At 44.3% G+C, this 25,112-nt stretch overlaps 1 protein-coding gene across 1 annotated transcript; it reads left to right on the top strand.

Annotated features, from left to right (window-relative positions):
* Window positions 1–11,483: 11,483 nt before the first annotated feature.
* Window positions 11,484–20,002, top strand: LOC307095755 (zinc finger protein 449-like; the record flags this gene model as incomplete). Its single annotated transcript, XM_079765242.1, has 4 exons — window positions 11,484–11,837; window positions 13,794–13,989; window positions 18,811–18,909; window positions 19,179–20,002. 4 exons carry the CDS (start codon window positions 11,484–11,486, stop codon window positions 19,892–19,894), a joined length of 1,365 nt encoding a protein of 454 aa, XP_079621368.1. The 3' UTR covers window positions 19,895–20,002.
* Between the last annotated feature and the right edge of the window lie 5,110 nt (window positions 20,003–25,112).

The following is a 25,112-nucleotide window of genomic DNA, read 5'->3' as shown; positions in this document are numbered from 1 at the left end:
CGCAGGCAGACGCTCTATCCACTGAGCCAAACCTGCTTGGGCTGTTGTTGTTTAGTCCTTCAACTTTTTTTCACCCAGGCCCCGAACTCTCCTCCCCTCTAACAGTTGTCAGTCTGTTCTCTGTATCTATGAGTCTGTTTCTATTTGAAAAGGGCATAAGTCATTTTCCAGAGTTCACAGCCCAGTGTAGAGCCAAGGTGGTCCCAAAGCTAATAGGAAGTTCTATGCGGGATGAACTCACTTCTCATTTACCTGTATCTGTTTTCTGCATGCCCTGGTTTCCCCTCCAACTTTTAGTGTGTTTTTTTGTGGGGTTTTTAAAAAATATTTTTATTGATTTTTTACAGAGAGGAAGGGAGAGGGATAGAGAGTTAGAAACATCAATGAGAGAGAAACATCAATCAGCTGCCTCCTGCACACCTCCTACTGGGGATGTGCCCGCAACCCAGGTACATGCCCTTGACCGGAATCGAACCTGGGACCCTTCAGTCCCCAGGCCGACGCTCTATCCACTGAGCCAAACCAGTTAGGGCTCCAACTTTTAGTTTTAAAGCTTTCAAACCTACAGAAAAGTTGAGATAATAGTAAAATGAACACCCATAAACCATTTACCTAGATTAAAGAATTTTTAAAACTTTACTATACTTGATCCTGTCTCATTCTCTCTCTCTCTCTCTCTCTCTCTCTCTCTCTCTCTCTCTCTCTCTCTCTCTCTCATATTTTGTAGAATTACCATTCTACTATCAGTCCATAAAAATCCTCAACCCAATGTCATCCTTTGTACCTTGTTTCTAATAAAAGATTACACATTTACTTTTCATGTCTCCATAGTCTAATTTTATTTAGAACACATCCACACATTTCTTGTGTGTTTTTTTCTTACAAAAGAGTAATGTTTTTGAAAAGTTAATTTCAAGCAGAATGTCTCTATATTTAATTTGTCCAAATTTTCTTCATTATTAGACTGAAGTTAAACATTAAAGTGTCTCAAGATTTCTCTATTGTAATTAATGGAGAATTTCCTCTTTATAATAAATAAATAATCTTAGAGTGTGTAAATGCCGTATTTTCCTACATTCTTTCACCCAATGATTTTTGCATCCATCAATACTTTTGCCTAAATAAATTATTATAAGGTTGTTTAACAATGGTGATAGATTATGATGTCACTCTGCTAAAGATGGCAAGACAGCCTGGATCCCTAGAGGACTAGACTATCTCAGTTTGATTCTGTCAAAAAGTGACTTCTATTCAACAGTACTTAAATGGTAGAAATTGAAACAAACAAAAACCCCCACAGCATCTCTAAGCTGAATGGTTCAGGAGAAGTGCAGAAAGTTTGAACCATGATGAAAAAATGATGCCAAATAACAGAAAAGAAAAAGACCACCTTAAAAACAAGTTGCTAACAACGGGTTTATAATATCTAAATAATAAATACATTTCTACATTTTTCCGTAGCTTACACCTAAAAGTATAGTTCTTACAGGCATGGTACACAGAACATCTTGATTGACAGAGGACAGAATGACCCAAATTACTGGTACATGCTAGCCAATATATTAGTGAACCAGATCATAGCTAGACAAGTATTGGTGAACATATTGATAGAACAAATAGCAGATATGTGGAAATCTCAGGTTGAGCAAGAAAGATACTGGGCTCTCACCACGAGCAGCAGGCACTGTAAGGACCCTGAAGGCAGCTGTCTCACAGTCAATCTCTGGTATCTGAGACAAAGGAATACATGGACTAATGATGGGACCATGTCACAAAAGTTACACACAGAAAACTGTGGGCTCCTGGAGCTGCTGACTTCCTAATAACAGGCCAGGTAAGTCTTCTGAGTAGAGTCAAAAGCACCTACAAGTTAATCTGAGATGATCAAGAGGAAAGCAGAGTTTTCTAGTCAAAGCAGTATATGTTGACAATTGCATCAAAAAGAGTAAATTACCCAGGGATGGGGCCAGCTGGGTCTGGGTCTCATGTGGTTTTGAGACGTGCGCGGGTAGGCAGGGACTTGACTCTGGATCCCACAGTTCTCCCCAGACTCTGACAGGAGGAACATTTTCATATATATTTTACTAATTTTATTTCATCTCTGACACTTCTATTATAGAGAAAGGGCAAATAGCAATATTAAAATATTTCCTCTAATTCACTTTTAATGTGCATGAATTTCGTGCACCAGGCCACTAGTTAGTTATAATGAATCCACAAAATAACAGCTTTTTATCTACAATAAGTACATTACATTCAAAACCAATAAATGTAATCCTCAAACTTTATTTCTACTATCTCTCAGAACAATTTTGAAAACAATATTTTGGAAAGAATTTTGAAGCTTATGAAGAATCATCTTTGTCCCCTATAATTTCTTAATAAAAAGATTTTTTGAATGATAAAAAAAGAAAAGAAAGACACTAATTCAAAACGATATATGTACTTTTATGTTCATTGCAGCATTATTTACAACAGCCAACATATGGAAGCAGACTAGGTGTCCATCAAAGATGAATGCATAAAGAAAATGCAAAACACACACACACACACACACACACACACACACACACACACACACACGAATATTATGCAGCAATAAAAAAGAATGAAATCTTGCCATTAGCAACAACACAGACAGACCTGAAGGGAACTATGCTAATGAAATAAGCTTGGCAGGCAAAAACAAATACCTTATGGTTCCACTTACATGTGGAATCTAAAAAACTAAAAGAAGCAAAGAAAATAAAACAAAAATAGACTCATAGAAAAACAGACCAAAAGAATGGTAACCAGAAGCGAGGAGGTGTGAGGAAGGGGGGAAAGAGGTAGGGGAATATAGTCTATAATATTTTTATTAGTGTACACAGTAACAGATGATTACTAGAATTAGTGGGGTGATGACATTGTAAGGTATAAATATAAGTTGACGCACTATATTGTACACCTGAAACTAATAAAACCAATATAAGATTGTATAGCAACTATACTTAGAAAAAATAAAATTAAGCAAATTTAAAACAGGATATGTTGAAATAGCAGAGGTACTTTTAGAAAGAGGGCCAACTAATATCCAGGTGATTTAATTTATTTATTGCGAGACAAAATAAACATACCATAAATATCGCACTCTAAAATGTAAAATTTTGTGATTTTAGTATATTCATAACGCTCTGCAACCATGTAACATCACTACCTATCCAGAAGAAAACAGATACCCATCAGCAATCATCACTATCATCCCCAACACCACGAGCCCTGGCAATCACAAATCTCAGTTTTGGCTCTATGGGTTTGCTTATTTCGTACATTTCCTACACATGGAGTCCTACAATGTATAGCTTTGTGACTGGCTTCTTTCAGTTAGCACACTGTTTTCAAAATACTGTGGTAGAAGACCTCACTACTTCATTCTTTTACGTGGCTAAATACTCCCCCATTGCACAGATGTACCACTTTGTTTATCCAATAATCATTGGATGGACATTCGTGTTGTTTCCTCTGGTGTGTGTGTGTGTGTGTGTGTGTGTGTGTGTGTGTGTGTGTGTGTGTGTTAATCGTCACCATTGATTTTCTTTTAGAGAGAGAGTAGGGGGTAGTGGGGGAGGGGAGTGGGGAGAGACCGAAAGAGAGAAACATTGATATGAGAGAGGCACATCGATTGGTTGCCTGCTGCTGGCGACCAGGGATCGAGCCTGCAATGGAGGTACTTGCCCTTGACTGGGATGGAACCAAGGACTCTTCATTCCTCGGGTTGACGCTGTAACTTCTGAGCCAAACCGACTAGGGCTCTGTTTGGCTCTTATTAATAAAGTTGACATGCATATTTGTGTACGATTGCTTGCGTGGACATGTTTTGAGTCGTCTTGGATATACAGTATATGTACTAGGGAGTGAAATTGCTGATTCACGTGGTCACTACATTTTTTGAGACATTTAAACATTTTTAATAATTTAGTAATTCTACCTGGTTCATTATTTCTCTCAAGTTTGAGGTCTCTCGTGTTTCATAAACGCAAATATTAGAACAACAACGGGCCAGTCAAACCGGAGGAACACTTATTAAAATGTCCTTAATGCGAGTGTCAGGAGCTCAGGGTTTGGGGGTGCGGGTGAGAAATCTGAGGTGTTGTTTTTTAAATATTCTTATTGATTTCGGAGAGGAAGGGAGAGGGAGAGAGAGAGATGGCAACATCAATGATGAGAGAGAGCCACCGATTGGCTGCCTCCTGCACGCCCCCTACTGGGGACGGAGCCTGGAACCCGGGCACGCGCCCTTGACCGGAATGGAACCCGGGACCCTTCAGTCCTCAGGCGGACGCTGTACCCACTGAGCCAAACCGGCTGGGGCAGAAATCTGAGTTTTGAACCAGCTCTCCGGGGAGTCTCTTGCCACAGAGGGTGTAGAATCCTGACTGGGCCTCAGGAAACTCACAAGTGTTCCCACCCGGACCTGCTCCCCCGTGCGGAGCGCCTAGCCCGCCAAGTCCCAACTCTAAGAAGACCCTGTTGGCCCCGCCCCCCAGCCATTGGGAGGAAAGAGCCGGTCTGCCTGCCGGGGGGCACGCAGTGGGGTCCTGGCCAAGCCTAGGCTGAATGGACGCCTAGGACCTAGGACGGCCAGCACCAGGACCTGCTGGAGAGCGCAGCGGTCGGCGTCGGGCAGAAGTGAGTCCCTAGTGTCGGGGGTGGGGTGGGGTGGGGTGGGGTGGGGGAGACTGCAATGGGTGTGCGGAGCGGGCTCCCGGGGACGCCCCCGCTCCGACGGCCCGCCTGGAGCACCGTCCTGGCCAAGGGACTGGGAGGAGGCGCGGGCGCGGGCCGCTGGTCCTCAGCGTGACGTGCTTGGGAAAGTAAGCGGCGGGCGCCCGTCCCGTCCCAACACAGCGACACAGGCGCGGGAATGGAAGGAGCGGGCGGCAGGCGCCGGTGCCATCCCTCCGCCGACGGCCAGGAACCGAGGGGTGGGCGCGAGCAAATGGGCTTTGGTCCCTTTCACGGTCGGGCCTGTGGAGACAGAGGCGGGCACCCCACCCCCAACCCGGAGCAGGACATTACCCTCCCTTCAGGGCGGTGACATGAAGGAGGTGCCCGAATTCGGTGAGGCCCGAATTACCGCCCCTTCACGGGCAGGGGATTACCGCCCCTTCACGGGCGGAGATGCCCGAATTACCGCCCCTTCATGGAAAGAGGGGCGGACACACGTCCTGGACCCTCACCTGGAGCTGGAAATGAAGGAGGGCGTCCGGGGACACTGGGCTTCGGTCCTTTCACGGGGGGGGGGGGGGTGCGGGGACACAGCGGCGGGCCCACGCCCACCCCCATCCCCCACCCTCGACCTAAACAGGAGCTGGAATGACGGGGGGCGCGGGGGGAGGGGGGCGCCGTCCCTCACGGGTGGGGGATGCGGACAGGAGGCAGGCACACACCCCAGACCACAGCCCGGAGCAGGACGTGAAGGGGGGCGAGCACCAGACCCCTTCCCGTCTATAAAAGAGAAAATGGAAGGAGCCGCAGGCCCAAGGCCCTGACCCTAAACTGCAGCGGGACGCGAAGGAGGGGCTGGAGGCACCGGGCTTAGGTCCCTTCACGGGCGAGGGCGGGGGTGTGTGGAGACAGTGGCGGGCACCCCTCCCCCCCACACACATACACCTTAACCGGGAGCGGGAAATGGGGGAACTGCGGGCACCAGGCCCCCTCCCTGCTGATCCGAGAGAAAATGGAAGGAGCGGCGGCTTCCTTCGCACCCAGAAGCCCACGTGGCTCCAGAGCGAGGACTAGCGAAGGCGGCGGGTCCGAAATTAAGTCAACCAGCGAGGCTGCCAGGGCTCCTCCGGGGCCGGGGGCGCCCTCCCGGAAGCGAGACATCTGCGCTGCGAGAGCACCGCGCTGGGCGCTCGCCACAGGCGTCCGACTTTATTTACTTTATCTTTTAAATACTTTATTGTTGGCGGGAGGAAGGGCGAGGGATAGAGAGAGATCTAAGTGCGAGCGCGCCACCCATCGGCTGCCTCCCGCACGCCCCCTAGTGGGGAATTGAGCCAGCAAAGGGCCAGAAGGGAACTGGCCACCATTTGGTGCAAGGGAGGTCGCCCCAGCAACTGAGCCACACCCGCCAGGGGCTGGCCTCGGATTTTAAACCCGCTTTTAGAATGTCTGGGTCTCGTCCCCCTATCCTTTCCCCTAGGGTCCTCTTTTCAAGACTCCCGGTGCCTCTTTCCGCACACCTCTCTCTTTCTTCTTCTTCTTCTTTTAACCCGAGGATATTTCCCCATCGATTTTTAGAGAGAGTGGAAGAGAGGGAAAGTACGAGAGAAATACTGATGTGAGAGAAACACATGGATTGGTTATCTCCTGCAGGCGCCAGGATCAGGGCCCTCGCCAGGGAGAAGCCTGCAACGGAGGTGCCCTTGACCAAATTGAAACCGGGTCCTTTCAGTCCACAGGCCAATGCTCTATTCTCTGAGCCAAACCGGCTAGGGCTCCGCACACTTCTTTAATCACTGGACTGTGAGCACGGGCTCATTCCGGAGGGTTTGGAGAGAAGGCATCGGGCCTGTGGGGAAGTGAAGTTTTCATCCGGAAGGGCCGAAGGAGGGAAAACCGGAGGGTCAATTCCATGGGAGACCTGGTACAAGGTTTGGGTCAGTAAGGGAAGAGCTGCCCAGCTGTGACACTGGAGTACATGAAAGGTGGGTCCCCAGACTAAATCGTTAGGGTTCCCCTTAGGTGCCTAGACTGGCAGGGTGGGGAATAGAAGCTTTCTAGCAATTCGTTCTCTGGACAAGAGCCGTCTCTGTGCCAGGCATGCTGTTGTTCACTTTTCAAGAAATTGGATACCCCAAAGGCCATTTTAAAAGCAGATGTTACAAAGAGAAGTACTGGGTGTCATTTAAGAAACTAGCACAGGGATGAGATGGGAACAGAGTGAAGTTTTTTTATGACCGGGCAGGAAGAGAGCCGTGAGTATTTTTATTTTTCTTCATCCCGAGCTGTGTGGGCAAATACAAAGGTACTGCGACTGCCTATGTCACCTCAGAGATTTCACTAAGAACATTTGGATGTTTTTATTTATTTTATTATTTTACTTGATAATTTTATTTTACTTTTTGTATCCTGCTACTTTTCCAAATTCATTTATTAGTTCTAGTATGCATAGTTTTAGACATGAGCACTGCAGGAGGCTAAGTTTCTAACCTTATCACCATTTCCCTCTGGCATTTGCTATGGGTTCTGGGACATGTTATTCAGTTCTCCGAAGCCTCAAGCCTCAGTGCCCTCGTCTGTATTCAGGACATAAAACTAGTACCCACTTTCTAACATTAGGTGAGGGCTAAATGAATATATATATATATATATATATATATATATATATACACACACTAGTGACCCGGTGCATGAAATTTGTGCACATTCAAAGGAGATTAATTAGAGGAAAAATTTAATATTGCTATTTGCCCTTTCTCTATAATAGAAGTGTCAGAGATGAAAGAAAATGAATAAAATGTATATGAAAACTTTCTTCCTGTCAGAGTCTGGGGCACACCATGGGACCCAGAGTCAAGTCCATGCCCACCCACATGCGCCTCAAAATCCCGTGAGACCCAGACCCGGCTGCCCCCCCCCCCATTAGGCTAGATCTAGACCCAGCCAGTCCCACCCTTGTCAAGCCCTGCTGGGCAGGGGGCATAGCCTGAGGTCCCTCAGCCTAGACCAGGGCCGGGGGCATGCCTTCATCAAGCCCTGCCAGGTGGGGGACACGGCCTGAGATCCCCTTTCAAGCCCGGCTGAGTGGGGGACATGGCCTGAGGTCACCCCATCAAACCCGCCAGGCAGGGGCGGGGCACAGCCTCAGGTCCCTTGGCCCAGTACCAGGAGGGGGGTGCAGCTTCAGGTACCCCGTCAAGCTCCGCTGGGTGTGGGGTGCAGTCTGAGGTCCCCCAGGCTGGTGCCGAGGTGGAGGGTGTGGCCTGAAGTCCCCTGTCAAGCCCCACCTGGTGGTGGGCACGGCCTGAGGTCCTCCGGCCTGGCGCTGGGGCAGGGGGAGCAGCCTGAGGTCCCCTGGCCCAATGCTGGGGCTGGGGGCATGGCCTGAGGTCCCCTGTCAAGCCCCGCCAGGCAGGGGGTGCAGTCTGAGGTCCCCCCGCCTGGCGCTGGGGTTGGGGGAGCAGCCTGAGGTCCCTTAGCCCAGGACCAGGATGGGAAGCACACCTTGAGGTCTCCTGTCAAGCCCCGCTGGGCGGGGGGCATGGCCTCAGGTCCCCTGGCCTGGCACTAGGGCGGGGGTGCAGCCTGAGGTCCCCCAGCCTGATGCCAGGGCGGGGGGCATGGCCTGAGGTCCCCTGTCAAGCCTTGTCAGGTGGGGGGCGCAGCCTAAGGTCCCTTGTCAAGCCCCATGGGGTCCGGGGAGGGCGTAGCCTCAGGTCCCTGCTGATTGCTCATTAAGGCTCCTTATGGGAACTTGGCTTCAGCTGTGGGTGCAGCCATCTTTGTGATGGAGTGATGGTCAATTAGCATATTCCCTCTTTATTAGATAGGGTGTGTGTGTGTGTGTGTGTGTGTGTGTGTGTGTGTGTGTGTGTTTATATATATGGCTTGGAATAGCACCTGGTACTTAGCGTGCTGAACATGATAACTGTCCTTCGTTATTAATGCAGACCAGATCCTGGTGGCCTGCTCTGGGCAGTGTGTTTTTGTCATGAGAAAAACCCTGGGAATGCATATGAGGTTCCTGATGATGTTGGCTCAACTACACATACCTGAAGTGGAGAAAAATGAGAGATTGATAAGTTGCTGTCTTTGCAGAGCATGGCTCTTGCTAAGATGCCCATAACTGCAGGTGACTGAGGGTTACTAAAAGCTATGTGAACTTTCAGGTTTCCTCACTAGTATAATAAGTATTACTCCTGGAATGTAGCTAGGAGATGATATGCTATTTTATTTTATTTAAATATATATTTTTGTTATTGATTTCAGAGAGGAAGGGAGAGTGAGATAGAAATATTAGTGATGAGACAGAATCATTGATCAGCTGCCTCTCCCACTCCCCACACTGGGGATTGAGCCCGCAACCCAGGCATATGCCCTAACCAGGAATCAAACCATGACCTCCTGGTTCATAGGTCGATGCTCAACCACTGAGCTACGCCAGCAGGGTGATGTGCTATTTTAATAAATTTCAATGTAAATATCCACTGGCTCTAGTGCCTGCCACATTGGATAGAAGTTCTAGAGGTTTTATGGATCAGTTTGGACATTTTATAAACTTTTTGGAAATTGGATTCAGAATTGGAAATGTGCATGTAATTTTCTAGCAAGTGAGTCCATTGCTTTCATCAGATTTTGTTGTTGTTGCTTTATATTATAAGATGTCTCACAATATGTCAAAACTTTTCCTACATATAAATAAGTATATTTCTGGCAATGTGAGTGATTTTTAAACAATATGTCTAACATTTTCATCCAAATAAATCTCTTTTTTTTGCCAAGATCACTTTTATTTAAATCATTGCATTTACATTTTTAACATACATTCATTTTCCTTTTTACAGTTTACAGTTTACATTCAACATAGTTTTGTATTACTTTCCATTGCAGAGCATAGTAATTAGACAATCATATATTTTAGAAAGTGTCCCTTCCCCAAATTTCCAGTACCCATTTAGCACCATACATAGTTATTGAAATATTATTGACTATATTTCTTATGCTGTAGTTCAATCTCTGTGATTATTTTGTAACTACCACCTGTACTTCTTAATCCTTCACATTTCTCACCCAGCCCCACAAACTGCCTCCTGTCTGGAAAACATGAGTCTGTTCTCTGTTTCTATGAGTTTGTATTTTGTTTGTTTATATTGTTCTTTTGATGTCACATAAGTAAAATCATATGGTATTTGTCTTTCTCTTACTGAATTATTTCACTTAGCATAATACCCTCTAGGTCCATCCACACAAATAGTAACATTTTCTTCATTTTATGGCTCAATAATATTCCATTATATATATGTACCACCACTTTTTTTAGAGAATAGTTCACTGATTTTTTTCTTTTAGAGAAAGAGAGAGAGAGGAAGGGAGAAGATAGAGACATGGATGGGAGTGCACAACATTGATCGGCTGCCTCATGCACCCACCCCCAACCTGGACTCAAGCCCACAACCCTAGCATGTGCCCTGATATGGAATTGATCAAGCAACCTTTCGTATGCAGGATGACACCCTACCAACTCAGCCACAGCAACCAGGGTGAACCACCAATTTTTGTATCCATTCTTCTATTGATGTGCACATGGGTGCCTTCCATATCTTGACAATTATAAATAATGCTGCAATGAACATAGTAGTGCATATAGTCTTTCAAATGAGTGTTTTGGATTTCTTCGGATATATACCGGTATGTGGAACTACTGTATCATAAGGCAATTCCATTTTTAACTTTTTGAGAAATTCCCATACTGTCTTCCATAGTGTGTGGACTAATCTGCATTTGAACCAACAGTGCACAAGGCTTCCCTTTTCTCCATAGCCTCACCAACATGTATTGTTTGTTGATTTATAGATGGTAGCCATTCTGACAGGTGTGAGGTGATATCTCATTGAGGTTTTAATTTGTGTTTTCTGATGATTAGTGATGTTGAGCACTTTTTCATATGTCTGTTTACCATCTGTATGTCCTCTTTGGAGAAGTCTCTATTAAGATCCTCTGTATATTTTTAATTGGATGATTTGTTATTTTTTTGGTGTTGAGTTGTATGTGTTTTTTTAAATATAAATTTTGAGTATTAACCCCTTATCAAATATATCACTGGGGAATATCTTTCCACGTTCAGTAGACTGTCTTTTTTGTTGTTGTTGAAGGTTTTCTTTGCTGTGTAAACACTTCTTAGTTTGATGTAGTCCCATTTGTTTATTTTTTCTTTGTTTTTCCCTCTCCTAGGAACTATATCAGAAAATATATTCCTAAGAGAAATGTCCAAGATTTTACTGTCTATGTTTTCTTGTAGTACTTTTAAGGTTTCAAGTATTACATTTAAATATTTAATCCATTTGGAATTTATTCTTGTATATGGTGTAATAAGATGGTCTAGTTTCATTTTTATTGCATGTATCTCTCCAATTTCTCCAACATCAAGCCCACAATCTGGGCATGTGCCCCAACTGGGAATTGAACCGTGACCTCCTGGTTCAGAAGTAGACACTCAATCACTGAGCCACTTCAACCACTGAGCCACTCCAAGGGGGCCTTTTAACATTTTTGTCAGATTCTTAAAACTACCCAAAAGAATATTATCTACTACTTTAGGGCTTTGCTAAAAAGCAAGCATTTAAGGGAGATAAGGATCCCCTTTGATAAGCAATGCTGCTTCTCTCATTTGCACTTTCCTCAGCAGTAGGTGTCTACCCCCAGGAAATACACAAAGAAACACATTGGAACCTGGGAATTTAGACAGCAGGTAAATTGTACATTGCTGGAAGGCAGCAATGATGACTGTCTTGGGTTCTGCAATCCATGCCTCCTTGAATCCTAGCTCAGTGTTTCAAGAGTATGATAATGACTCTGAAGTCTTCCGTCATCGCTTCAGGAAGTTCCAGTACAAAGAAGCAGCCAGGCCTCGTGATGTTTTCAACAAACTCCTGGAGCTTTGCTCTGAATGGCTGAAGCCAAAGATGTGTTCTAAGGAACAAATGGTGAAGCTTCTAACTTTGGAACAATACCTAACAATTATGCCCCAGGAGCTAGAGACCTGGGAGACAGAACTATGCCCCGAGAGTACAGAAAGAATTCTGTCACTCCTAGAAGAAATACAGATGAAACCTGAGACAACAGAGACAAAGGTGAGAAAAGAGTTTGGGATCTGGGGAACTAGACCAAAAGGGTATCAAAGGCAGGTGGGATTGGATCTGACATTTGTCTCTGTCATTCTTATGCCCCAAATTTCTGCACAGTCCTTTTCATGTCTCTTCTGCTGGAGAAAACATATGGGTCAGAGGTTTCCAACCTCATCTTAGCCAATTCCCCTCTGTAACAACTATTTTGTAATGTCCCAGTAAATATACTTAAATGAAATTCGTAGATAATATAACCTACTTACAGTCATTCATCAAAAAACACTGGTGTTATGCTTTAGGGCCTGTAGACCAGATCCACCCACGGCTGTTTTGTATACCCCTAAGCTAATAATGAATTTTACCAGTTAAAACATTGTTTAAAAAAAAGAGGAAGAAGGAATGTGGCACACAAAGCCTAAAATATTTACTATATGATCATATTTACAATATGATCTTTGCAAACCAAGTTTGCCAAATCTGAGTCAAGTGGAATCAAGAAGAAATAGAAAGGAATAGTTAGGTAGTTTATTATAAACTAAAAAACTTTTCAGTGTCCACATGTCTGGGCTTGAGCACATCAGAATATCTGATGAAGTACACAGATGCTTGCTTCTCTGCACAGAATCACTGTGAAGATGACAGGCAATTATTAAAATGAATCCAGCTTAAACACAATGAACAGTGCTGGTGCTGATTGTATGATTTTCCAAAGGAGAAACAATTGATGAATCTGACTAAATAGTAGTATAGTGATTTTTAAAAAAACTTTTAAAAAGTTCTTTTATGTAAATTATATTTATTGAATGACTGGTCAATAGAGTCATATAGGTTTCAAGTGTACATTTCTATGATACGTGCATGGTAAGTATATTGCATTGTGTACCCATCACCCAAAGTCAAATTTTGTATTCAATATTGTTTTGTATTAGTTTCAGATGTACAGCCTAGTGGTTAGACAACCATGTACTTTACAAAGTGTTCCCCCTGATATTTCCAGTACCCACATGGCACCGTACATAGTTATTACAATATTATTGACTATATTTCCTTTGCTGTGCTTTACATCACCATGACTTTGATTTCCAAAGGAGTGCTTTCCCAGAAAATGCAAGTCATGCTAACATTTGCAAAAATATTTTGTGATTATGTGACCAATAGTGCGAAGTTCTTGACAGATTCTTTTTACCTACATGAATATTTGAAGGTAGGTGGGGCACAGGAGCAATGCTGCACTGTGCATTATCTATACTTACGTCTCTGCCCACTAATTCTGCGAGCCACCACCTGCCATAATTTCAAAAACACCTCCTGGGAATGGTGACCCTGTCCTGTGAACAGAACCATCTAGTAAAACGTTTTGGGACATACGATAGCTGAGCACAGGGCATCATCTTTGGAGATGGGAGGAAGTACTTCTTGTTGGGCATTAGGGGCACTGGAGTCTTGGGTGTAGATGGGGCTCTGCAGTTAGCCTGTATGAAGGACTCTTCCAAAGTTTCCTGCCTCCAGGATGGAATGCGTTTATGGTTTCCCTTCCTTTCTGTGTCTCCTTGTTTGGCTTTCTACAAGAGACTATTTTCTGCCTGTGGTCTAATCCTGCATTGTCAGTGTGGTAGGCACCAGCCAAGGGTGGGTCTTGAGTACTAGAAATGTGGCTAGTCCAAATTGGGATATGCTATAAGTATAAAATGCACACCCCATTCAGAAGACTTAGGGTGGACAATAAAGTAGGTGAAATATCTCATTAATAATTCTTTATGCTGATTACATTATGAAATTATGATATCTTAGATATACTGGTTTAAATAATGCATATTATTAAGATTGACTTTATCTACTTATTTTATTTTTCATATGACCACAGGAAAAATTTTAATGACTTGGGTGGCTTGCATTATATTGCTATTGGGCACTGCTGATCTACATAAATTTTAGAGTGATGGGTTCTGGCATTTCCTCCAGATTGATAGTCAGGAAATGCTCTTGGAAGATCCAGCAGTAGTCGGAATAGCAGACATGATACCAAATACCCACCTGGAGGTACCCCCATTCCAAGCAATGGGAACTGTCCCCGAGGCCCCACTGGCAGATGTGTGGATCCCACAGGAGCCATGCTACGGTGCTGCTGGGGAAGACCAGCCCTTTCTGGAACCTCTTGGTAAGGCAAAGATTTTATTTCTCTTCCTTGATTTCTCTTTTGAGCATTCAGGAGCTCTCCAGGGGTGGGGGTGGATAGAAACACTGAATAATGGATGAAAATTGATAGCTCTTATAAATAGTAGTAGTAGGAAACATCCCTTGGGGAACAGCTGCCCACAATGGCCATTGTTAGATCGAACAGGATTCAAAATCTCTTAAGATAATGAGCCCACTCAGGAAGGAGTCTTTGACCAAGAATATTATAAAGGAAATTGAGGGGAGTACGTGTGATATGAATAAAGATTAATTTCCCCAGCCAATTTTTATCAGTGGAATCTGTAGTGTTGTGGGTCCCACGGGCCTCAGTTGTTCTTATGGCATAAGAGTCCCATTCAAACATGATACTTTATTAATATACTCACTTCAGATCCTTTAAGAAGGATTTAATTGCTTGCTGCAGTAAAAGGAATACGTATCTTACCCATAAAAACCTAGACCAGTGTTTCTCCAGGAATGGTAAGCGGATCCTCCATATCAGGATCACCTTCGGAGCATTTTTAACAGGAGCTCCAGGTGAGTGCTGTACATACTACCTTTTGAGAACCACTGCTCCAGACAATACAAGAGTTAGTTCTGAGTGAGAAAGTCCAGGGGAAGAAAGGCTCATAGAAGTTCATGGATGTCTGGAGGGTGGTCGAGGTCTTTCCAGGATTTTATAGAGTGATAAAGCACAAGGTTCTCTGGGCAGACCCTGGGAGATATCATCTTAGAAACCATCGTTATGTATGAATTCTAAAATCGGTTAAACTTGCGGGTACCTTGCCTGGGTACCTTGCTTTCCCATGTCCTAAGTGCATGAGAATGGATATCCTTGACACTTGGACCCATTTGCTCTTGAAGGCAATAGAAATTCTAGCTGTGGTGCTTGCCTATGGTTTTCCTTCTCTCTTGTGATTTCCATTCCAAGTGCCATCTCTCTTCTCTGAGTGTCTGGCAGACAATGGGGAAGGATACATGTGAGACTCTGCCCTCTCCTTGGAAAGGATGGCTTGGTCCATTCCAGGTCTAAGAGTAGGACCACATGTGATGTGTGCATTGCCACCACCAGCATAGAATTCAACTCATAACGCCACCGTGTGGTTGTTTGGTCATGAATTTGTCTCATTTTCTGCACTTATTCAATTTGTTCAGGTTCCAAATTTTGTAGCTTGCTCTAGTAAGTGCTGGTGATGTAGAAACATGGACTGTGTCTTGTTTTCCATAGAGGTGACCAGGAGGAAAAAGCCCAAAGGACATCTGTATATCCATTAAGGTCAAGCCAAACTATATAAAGCATTGCCACTTATACTCCAGTCTCTACCTTACCTACATCTCGGATCTGTTAACAAGTTTTTTAAAACATCTGTATTTCTGTGTGTATGCCTGCAACAAGTGGCAGAGCCTACCAAGTGGTGTTGAATTATACATCTTTCTGCACATGAGTTACTATTACATGTGTGAATTTTCTTCTCTTAGCAACAGTGTCAGATACAGAGATCACATATGATACTGAGAAATACTATTGCTCTTTATTTGAATACTTGAGTCTCCAAAGTACAGGAAATTCCAGTACTAGTATATCAAACAAGGGAGAAAGAGAATGATATAACAAGTAAAATACATCGATTAGGAGGAAAGGAAAGTACCCCTTTCTCATCACTGTTTAAAGTGATATGATATGCTTTGTCCTGTGGACTGGGAGGTCTCCATTTCTACCTCCTGGTCACCAAAGTCTCATCCTCCTTAACACTTGTACAGGGTCCAAGGGATCTGGGGGCTGATCTAGGAAGATGGCATGACCAGGAGGTGGCAGTAGCACACACAAGCTTTGTTGGGCAACTCTGTCAGGTGTGCTTGTGGAGGAGGTCAGGGGCCAGAAGGAGAGGAAAACAAGGGAACTTTCCAGGCAGTAAGGGCTCAGAGGGCTGGCTTGCCTGTCTTGGTGAGGTCATAGCCCAGAAGCACACTGGGAGTCTAGGTCAGGGCGTTCCAAAGGGCAGCAGCAGTTGGGGGTCCCATAACTGTAAGGCTCCCATCTATTCAGTGGCTAGCAGTTGTGGGGTGATATTTTCTGAGCTATGCATAGGAGGCTGGCTCTAAGTGGCTAAAAATCTGTTTCTGGGGCTAATTTTTAAATAATTGGATGTGTGAGAATTTTAGTTTGACACCTGCAGGCTTTTGAGTACCGAGTCCCAGGTGGGAGTGAAGAAATGAACAACCCGGGGCCCAAAGCAGAGAGTGCTCGTTCATGACCTTAGGCTCATTTCCAGCACAACTTCTGGGGTGGTTACTGTGGCCTTTGAGGGTAGAGAAGAGCCCTGCCAGCAGAAGTAGGCATCAAGGCATGACTTCTGACTGACATTCACTCTTGACCAAAATGCCCTGGGGACAAGCTCTCAAACACACAGCATCTTTCCATGGGCATGTGTCAGCAGAACAAATATCTAGATTAGGTATGATTGATTAGGGGGCATATCCATCTAAAACTTTAATAGATATGGTCGAATGTCCTACAAAATTATTGTACCAATTTACCCTCCGACCACAGCATATGAGTACTAATGTCTGCTCGCCTCCACTCACAGGCTTGCCTTGTGATGAGCGCCATGGCTGTTTCCCTATGTTGGCATACAGAAGGAGGGCTGATATCTGTGAAAGGCTTTTGAATCAGTGTCCAGTTCATTCAGCATTTGTGACAGTATTTTATTGACTGTATGAGTAAAGATGGGAACTGAGGTCGGAAGGGTGTGAGATGGATGAAAGGGGATGGTTAGTGCCCTTAGCTGGCATGGGCTGTGAGCATAGGTTGGGGAATGTAAACTAGTGATAGTGCCGGGAGCAGGGCTTTGAGAGTGCGGACAGTGGAGGTTGGGGGCACCTGATCCTCAAAGATCTGAATGTTCCAGAGGAGGGATGTGGGTGGGGTGAGGTTGGTAGCCAGTGACAAAGTGCATGAGGTTAACCACTACCAAGGAGCTCAATTTGGGCCAGCCTCTCTGAAAGCTGTCACCAGGGAGTACTATGCTGGGGAGAGGAAGTAAGGTGACAGCTCTCAGTCCTCTTTGGTTGGGTGCTGCACAGAAGGGGGCAGCTGGGCTGATGGTAAGTCCATGAGACACAGCTGCCTGGTGATGATACTCCTGGCCGTGTTCTCATGGGTGCTAGAGTCTGCCTCCAGGGCTGCTTTAGTCCTTGACTAGTCTCATCTTTCACTGCCTTTCACCTGAGGGGCAGGTGTCTGAGTTGGTTTCATGGTCACCTGTGATGAAGTAAGTCTACAGCCTGAAGAGTGTCAACTCTATGCTCTATGTACAGGATGGGAAGCACCTTGTGAACACATCCTGCCATTCTGAACTGGTTTTCAAGTGTCTCTTACTGGGTATATTCTGGGCCTCCAAGTTTCTGGCACCCTAAGGCTGTGCTGCTGTCCACGCCCCACTTTTCAGATCGCTAGCACTTTCACTTGACGGCAGCTCCCTCTGATGCACGACCTCCAGGTTTATTTGACCTGTGCTCCTACCCTCTCATCCTGCGCTTACCTTTGAGATGCAAGCATGAACAAAAGGAAGAGTTGTATTTTAAATTATTTTCATTGTGAAAGTAGAAATAAGGCATTTTAGTCAATGTCCTATGCTTTGATACAATGTCCTGAAAGTTAAATTTTCCTCAGCCAGGCGTGTGCCCACTCATAGTCCGGGAGCACTCAGGGGATGTCCTCCTGTCAGCTTAGGCCGGCTCCCCACTGCCTAAGCCAGCAGTCACTAAAGAGGTGGGAGAGGCTGCTGCCACTGCACTGCGCTCCCCAGCCTTGAGACCCGCTCAGAGCTTCTGGCTGAGTGATGCCGCCCATGTGGGAGCACACTGAGCACCACGGGGCAGATCCTGTGTTGAGCATCTGCCGCCTGGTGGTCAGGGTGCATCATAGCAATCGGTTGTTGCGCTGTTTGGTCAATTTGCGTATTAGCCTTTTATTATATAGGATGTCCTTGTATTTCAATCTGAAATGAGCCATTTCCAACCTACACTTTATTGCAGATCAGTAAACTTGAACAGAGCCAAGGAAGGTGTGTGGAAAGAGGCAGGAGCCACAGCAGCTCTCACTGAGGGGGGCAGTGGTAAGACCCAGGAGAAGAGTGAGTGTAGGAACATCTTCTGGTTCTCCTTAGATTGACAGTGAGAAGCACTCTTTTTAATGATTATTTTGGCTAGTTTCCAGAGAATCGACTTCTAGACTTCTGCTGAAGCAAACATGTACAGATTATTTTTGCTGTTGCTGACCTACTTCAGTTGCCATTTTAACTTGCATTTCTCTTACTAAAATTATTCCAGTTACCACTCCTAACCCCCACACTTTGGCCTGTCTCTCTCTTTGCTTGGCAGTCAATAAGACAGTGTTTGTCAGTTTTAATAGGGTAACACTTCAGAAAGATTGAATTCATGTTCTGGCCCTCACCTACATAATTCCATTCTCAAAACAGATGTGGAACTCATTCAGTGCATTGACTTCACACCAGAATTGATTCACTTCCCTTCCATAGACTGGAGGAAAATATATTTGAAATGAGCACAATAGAATCTCCCCCCCCACCCCCACCCTACCATTTGGGTCTTGTTCTTACTGGTATCCTGAAAAACGAAAAAGCACAACAAACACAAAGGACTTGTCAGAGGCTCCTGGTGAAGCAATGCTGAGAAGGTAGTAGGCAGATCTTGAGAGGCTATGTGTCCAAGAAGAGACCTGGACTCTGGAGAAACCTGTGTTGACTCATACTACCCTTCCTCCCATCTCTCCTATGGCTAGAATACCTGTCGCCAAAGCCTGCACTCGAAGAGCCTTGGGGGCAAGAACTACGGGATTGCAAGGAACTAGATGACCTGGAATTTTTTGACTTCAACCTAGGTAAGTGAGGGTTCATGCAATGCTCGGGAAGAAACTACAGAAAAATTAATCTTTACTCCCAGGGTAACAAGGTTTGGGATGGCACTTGGAAGTTTGTATCTTCCCAGCAGCATTGAGTATAACTCTTCTCAGTCACTAGCTCTCCATTCCTCTTGGAACACGGTGACATCTGCAATTTCTGTTCACAGTCTTCATTTTGATATTGGGAGAGAAAAATGTGTCAAAGCGGAAATAACTGGAGAGTATGTATCTATTTTCTGTTTCTTCAGACAGAAATGCACTTCTTAATCCCAATTTTCCAGAAGACTTCGAAGAGCTAAACTACCTAATGGGAAATCCCGCAGAGCAGCTACTCAGAGACCACACAGGGCCTCTCTATGATCAGAATCCTTCTGCAGGAGAGAGCGCTGAGGGGTCCAACCAGGAAGAACCTCTCAACCCCAGAGGCTATGCACAAAACAGTGCCCCAAAGAAACTACACCAATGTATTCAGTGTGGGAAAGATTTTCTTTCCAAAAAGGTTTTTAAGGGGCACCTGAAAATTCATTCAGGAAAGCTCCCTCATGGGTGCCCTGAGTGTGGGAAAAGATTCCTTCGTAGGTCAAACCTGCAAAGGCATCTTCGAGTTCACACAAGAGAGGCACCCTATAAATGCAGCGTGTGTGAGAAGCGATTCACTCAGTTGTCACACCTCACAGAACACCAGAAAACCTCTTCTAGTCAAGGAGTATCCACTTGCCCCGAGTGTAAGTTGCGATTTTGTAATAGAAAACAATTTATACAACACCTAAAAATCCACACAAATGGAAAACCCCATAAATGCCAGAGTTGTGGAAAAACATTTAGACGCCAAAGAGACCTTAAGTTGCACTATGCGTCACACACTGCAGAGAAACCATTTATGTGTGAATATTGTGGGAAAAGCTATAGGCAGAGATCCAGCCTTGTTTTTCATTCAAGAAACCATTCCAGGGAGAAGCCATAGAAGTGCACCAATTGTTCTACAAGTGTCCTAAGTAAAGCACACTTTAATATGCACTTTAGAGAAGAATTCTTTGAGAATTTGTTGAGGGAAACAGTTCCTAAGCAAAGTGACACGAATCTACCAAAGCTTTAACTTGCACTAGGCTGTCTTGGAAGAACAGTTTTGTTTGAGCTTATGCATTAGAACAGCTTTGTATTTTGCTGTGTTTAAAACCCATCTTCCAAGGCACATAAATTCTAGAGTATTCACTGACTCTTGCCACTGTTCTAGATATGATTGTTTTCTGTCTAGGCAAACCTTGTTTAATCTTTATGATGAAAATGTCTTTGTGCCCAGCCAACCACGATATTGGTTTGAGTAAGGAGCATATAAATGCTGGAATTCCTTTTGGTTCTAGGGTCAGTATTCCAGTAGATGGAGATGTGCCCAATTGACCTGTATCTGTGCAATATTTCAGTCATGTGGAAATGGCTATGCTGTTCCTGTTTGATTGCCACTGACTAGTAGTTGGAGCACTACGCAGAGCTTCCCTGACAGTGCCAACAAGCACTTCCCTTGACTCCCACTTACACTACATGTCAGAATCCCCTGTGCACCCACTGCTATGTTTATGCATCATTTGAGCCTTGGACACAGCCCATTTCTGAAATGTGGAGCACTTCCAAAGGATAGGGGCAAGGGAAGATGTCCAACTCATAAAGTACTGGGAAGGGCAGAGAACAGTACCCACCACACAAGTACTACGAATAGTGAGCGGCTTATAGAAGGGTGGAGACCCTACCCCGAATGTACTTCCTGTGAATTCTGTGTTTTCTTTCTTTGCTCTTTGGAATGATGAAAGCATTGAATGCTACAAACTTTAAGCCTAGCTTGGATCACATGCCACAAAATGTATTCAATGTTCTGTTTGTGATTTTATAATTATTTGTTATTAGAGTTTTCATTTTATTTCCTTTCTGCCCCAAGAGTTGTACATTGTCGATAATTTCCTGTGAATTTTTGGTTACAATGCAAAGTTATTAATAAATTTGGTCATTCTATTTCTGCTTTACATTTATTTAGATTTTCTTGAAGACTCATGTCCGATGACTGTGGAGGCTAAGGGTTCCTTTTGTAGGGTACTCCCTAGGACCCTAGGAGAGGAATGGTTGTGCCATCGGTTTATACTGGTAGCTATTCACCTTCTCTAAATACTGCCAAAATGTACGACAGATATCTCTTCCCACTCCTTGGCTTCTGGTTTCACTCACTTACTGGTGTCCCTTGATGAAGATAATAGCCCAAGTGTTACATAGTTCAACTTATTACTTCCCCCTTTATTATTAGTGCTGTTTGAATTCTGGTGAATAAACGTTTTGTCTACCCCAAGATCATGAACCTATTTCTACATTTTCATTCTAATGTTGTATTTTTTTACCTTACACATTGAGGTCGCATTTTCTGGAGTTGGTTTCTTTTACAAATGATGTGAGGTAAGGTTCAAGATAACTTTAGAATGGAAGGTCCTTGCCACTTGAGATTTTGTCCTCGGCCTTAGGGTCTCAGCAAAAATTGAGATGCTACAAGGGTGCTTTTGCCAGCCTATGCATGGATTTGAGCAAGTGTGTTATGGACAGCATCCCAGGTGTAGGGATGTCTCATACAAAGACCTGATGAGAAGAGCACAGACTGGCTGGAGGGAAAGCTAGAGTGCTAGGCAGAGGCCAGGTAATGGAGGGTCTGGTAATCTAACTGATGGAGTTGGAACCTCATCCAGCAGTCTGGAAAAAAATCATAGACTCCAGTTGAGAAGTACTGGTGAGGTGTGCATTTTAGAAAGCTTACTCTGGCTCCTGGATGGGGATTAGGAGAGACAAGATGGGAGATGGTAAGATTAGTGAGTAGGCTACTGCAGAGGAGAAAGTGGGCTGAGCTAAGGGCAGTGGTGTGAAGATGAAACAGAAGATAAGAATTTGGGAGGAATTAAGAGGCTGAATCCACAGTCTCAGATGACTGACTATATATGGGGCGGGGAGGTATGTGACAGCCAGCTCTGTGTCCTGAGCATCTGGAGTTGGGAGACTGGAGGAACAGCTCAGGAAAAGGGAATGAGGGCCCTTAGTCTGTAAGTCCATGGTCACCCATTCAAACTCATAGACATTTCAATCCTGTCACCTGTTTGCTCTCTTGTAGACTGTCTCCCACCCACAGTGATTCATTCCTTTGATAGTCTTTGGGTGCCCATTATGTTCTAGATAACATCATAGGTCAGTGATGGCGAACCTATGACACGCGTGTCAGCACTGACACGTGTAGCCATTTCTGATGACACGCGGCTGCATGCCGAGGATGAAACATTTGCTGCTCCTGAGGATGAAACATTTGCGACTAGAGTCTTGGAGTTAGTTTTTTTTCCTCAAAGTGACACACTACCCGAGTTATGCTCAGTTTTTTGGCGAAGTTTGACACACCAAGTTCAAAAGGTTGCCCATCACTGTCATAGGTACTGAGGATGGCAGGGTCTCGGGCTTCAGGAAAATGACAGGTTAGGAAGACAAGACTAAAAGTTAAGCAGAAAATTCTTCATCAAGGTAGTAAGTTCAGTAATAAACTAATATGTATACGTTAATATTGGAGGAAGGTACAAACGTCCAGTTGTAAGATAAACAAGTACTAGGGAGGTAATGTACAACATGATGGCCATAGTTAACACTGCTGTGTGGTGTGTAGGAAAGTTGTTAAAAGTATATCCTCAGGGTTGTCATAGTCACACTGTTTAGAATCAGGGTAGAATGGTGGTTACTAAGGGAGGGGGAAGTGGGGAGTTGCTGCTCTGTGGGATTAAAGTTTCAATTATGCAAGTGGAATAAGTTCTGGAGATCTGCTCTACACACTGGGCCTATCTGAACAATACTGCACTCTGCACTTAAAATTTTTAGGAAGGTACATCTTGTTCAGTGTTCCAAACATAATATCATAACTTTTTGTTAACCCTCACCTGCGGTTATTTTTCCATTGATTTTAGGGAGAGTGAAATGGAGAGAGTTGTGTGTGGGGGAGTGGGGGGGGAGGAGAGAGCGAGTGAGAGAGAGAGATTGGTGTGAGAGAGACACATTGGTTGGTTGCCTCTGCACATGCCCATACTGGTGTGGGGAATCAAACCTGCAACACAGGCCTATCCCCTTGACCTGGAATCAAACCTGTGAGCAACACCAGCCAGGGCAATCATACTTTTTAAAAAATAGAAAAGAAAATTACCAAGACTCACATTTACTGAAATAAAACAACATCAAACATACAATTATTCTACAAAATAACATGTCAAACTGTGTTTAAGGAGCATGGTTGATTGGCTTTTTAATTTTTTTCATTCTTAATGTGTAATTTTTAAGAATGTCATTCTTTATGAGTAATCATATCTTTAAATAACCTTACGGCACCTAAGAAATGTTGCTGTTATTCTGAACACAAGCTACAGTTAAAAGTCTCATGTCAGATCACTAAGGAGAAAGCAGTCTGCTATATGCCAGACACTATGTCAGATGGGTGAAAGAGATTTACATAGATGAGTGAGAGGTATCCCTTCCCTCTGGCTGGCTGTAGGGGACATGGAGGGCTGTGGCAAGACTTGAGGGGTGGGATCAGATTTTATCCTTCTGGTCCCTCGAGACATGGAGTCTAAGGCCCATCCTGACATCAAGATCGCCACACTGCTGTAACAACTGGCATGGAAGTCTCTGTCTTGCTCTCTACACTTTAAGATCAAACCCTAGTACAGGGTCTGACATATATGGAACCTATATCATGAGGTTAAAACCTATCTAACAATAATAAAGTAGTAATAGTTGAGAAGAACGTGCCAGTGAACCAGAAAAGTTTTTTAAAAACATAAAGGACAAAAAAACAAAAAACCCCATAAAGGACTGTGGTTCCTAATCAAGGGAGGAGCCTGCCTAGGACCAAACCGCCTCTTACTAAAGGAGGCTCTGGACAAGCCTAGTGACAACTTTTGGGGCGGTGGCCCTCACCGGGGAGGTTCCCTGTAGAAAGGGCAGCCAGCAGCTGGAAAGTGATGTAGGAATAATCTGGACTAGCAACACTTCACTCAAGTCAGGGAGAGATTGAGCCCTGGCCAGTGTTGCTCAGTAGTTAGAGTGTTGGCCTGTGCACTGGGTCTCGGGTTCATTCCTGGGAAAGGGCATTTACCTGGGTTGCAGGTTGATCCAGGCCCAGAAGAGGGCTGCATCTGGGAGGCAACCAATTTATGTCTCTCTATCCCTCCCTCCCACTCCCCCCACCTTCCCTTCCACTCTTTCTATTATCAATGGACTAGTGCAGCCATTATGGAAAACAGTATGGAGTTTCTTCACAAAATTAAATATAGAACTGCCATTTGACCCAGTGATCCCACTTCTAGGAATATATCCTAAGAGACCCAAAACACCAATCAGAAAGAATGTATGCACCCCTATGTTCATAGCAGCACAATTTACAACAGCTTAGATCTGGAAACAGCCCAAGTACCCATCAGTAGATGAGTGGATAAGAAAGCTGTGGTACATTTACACCATGGAATACTACGCTGCTATAAAAAAGAAGGATCTCTTACCCTTTGAGACAGCATGGTGGGACCTGGAGAGAATTATGTTAAGCGAAATAAGCCAGTCAGAGAACTATAAACATCACATGATCTCACTCATTTGTGGAATCTAATGAACAAAACAAACTGATGAACAAAACAGATCCAGAGACATAAAACCATTGAACAGACAGTTGAATCTCAGAGGGAAGGCAGGGGGGTGGGTGAGAAGAGATCAACCAAAGAACTTGTATGCATATATGCATAACCCATGGACACAGAAAATAGGGTGGTGGAGGCCTGGGGGGGGGGCATTGCAGGCTAAAAGGGATTAATGGGGGGGGAGGGACATATGTAATACTTTAAACAATAAAGATTTAACTTAAAAACAAAGATTTAAAATATGGGGGCTGGGGAAGGTCAATGGGTAAAAAAGGAGATATATGTACTACTATATGTAATACTTTAAACAATAAAATTAAATTAAAAAATAAAATGCACTAAAAAATTAAAAAATATCCATGGGTGGGGAGAGAGAGAGAGAGAGAGAGAGAGAGAGAGAGAGAGAGAGAGAGAGAGAGAAAGAAAGAAAGAAAGAAAGAAAAGAGGGATTGTGGGGATTGCGGCACCCTTTGTCAGCTGGTCTGGAGACTCAATGGG

This window comes from Cnephaeus nilssonii, assembly GCF_951640355.1.
Source record: "Cnephaeus nilssonii genome assembly, chromosome: X".
In the NCBI taxonomy this organism is placed as follows: Eukaryota; Metazoa; Chordata; class Mammalia; order Chiroptera; family Vespertilionidae; genus Cnephaeus; species Cnephaeus nilssonii.
This window is presented reverse-complemented; position numbering and strand designations above follow the sequence as displayed.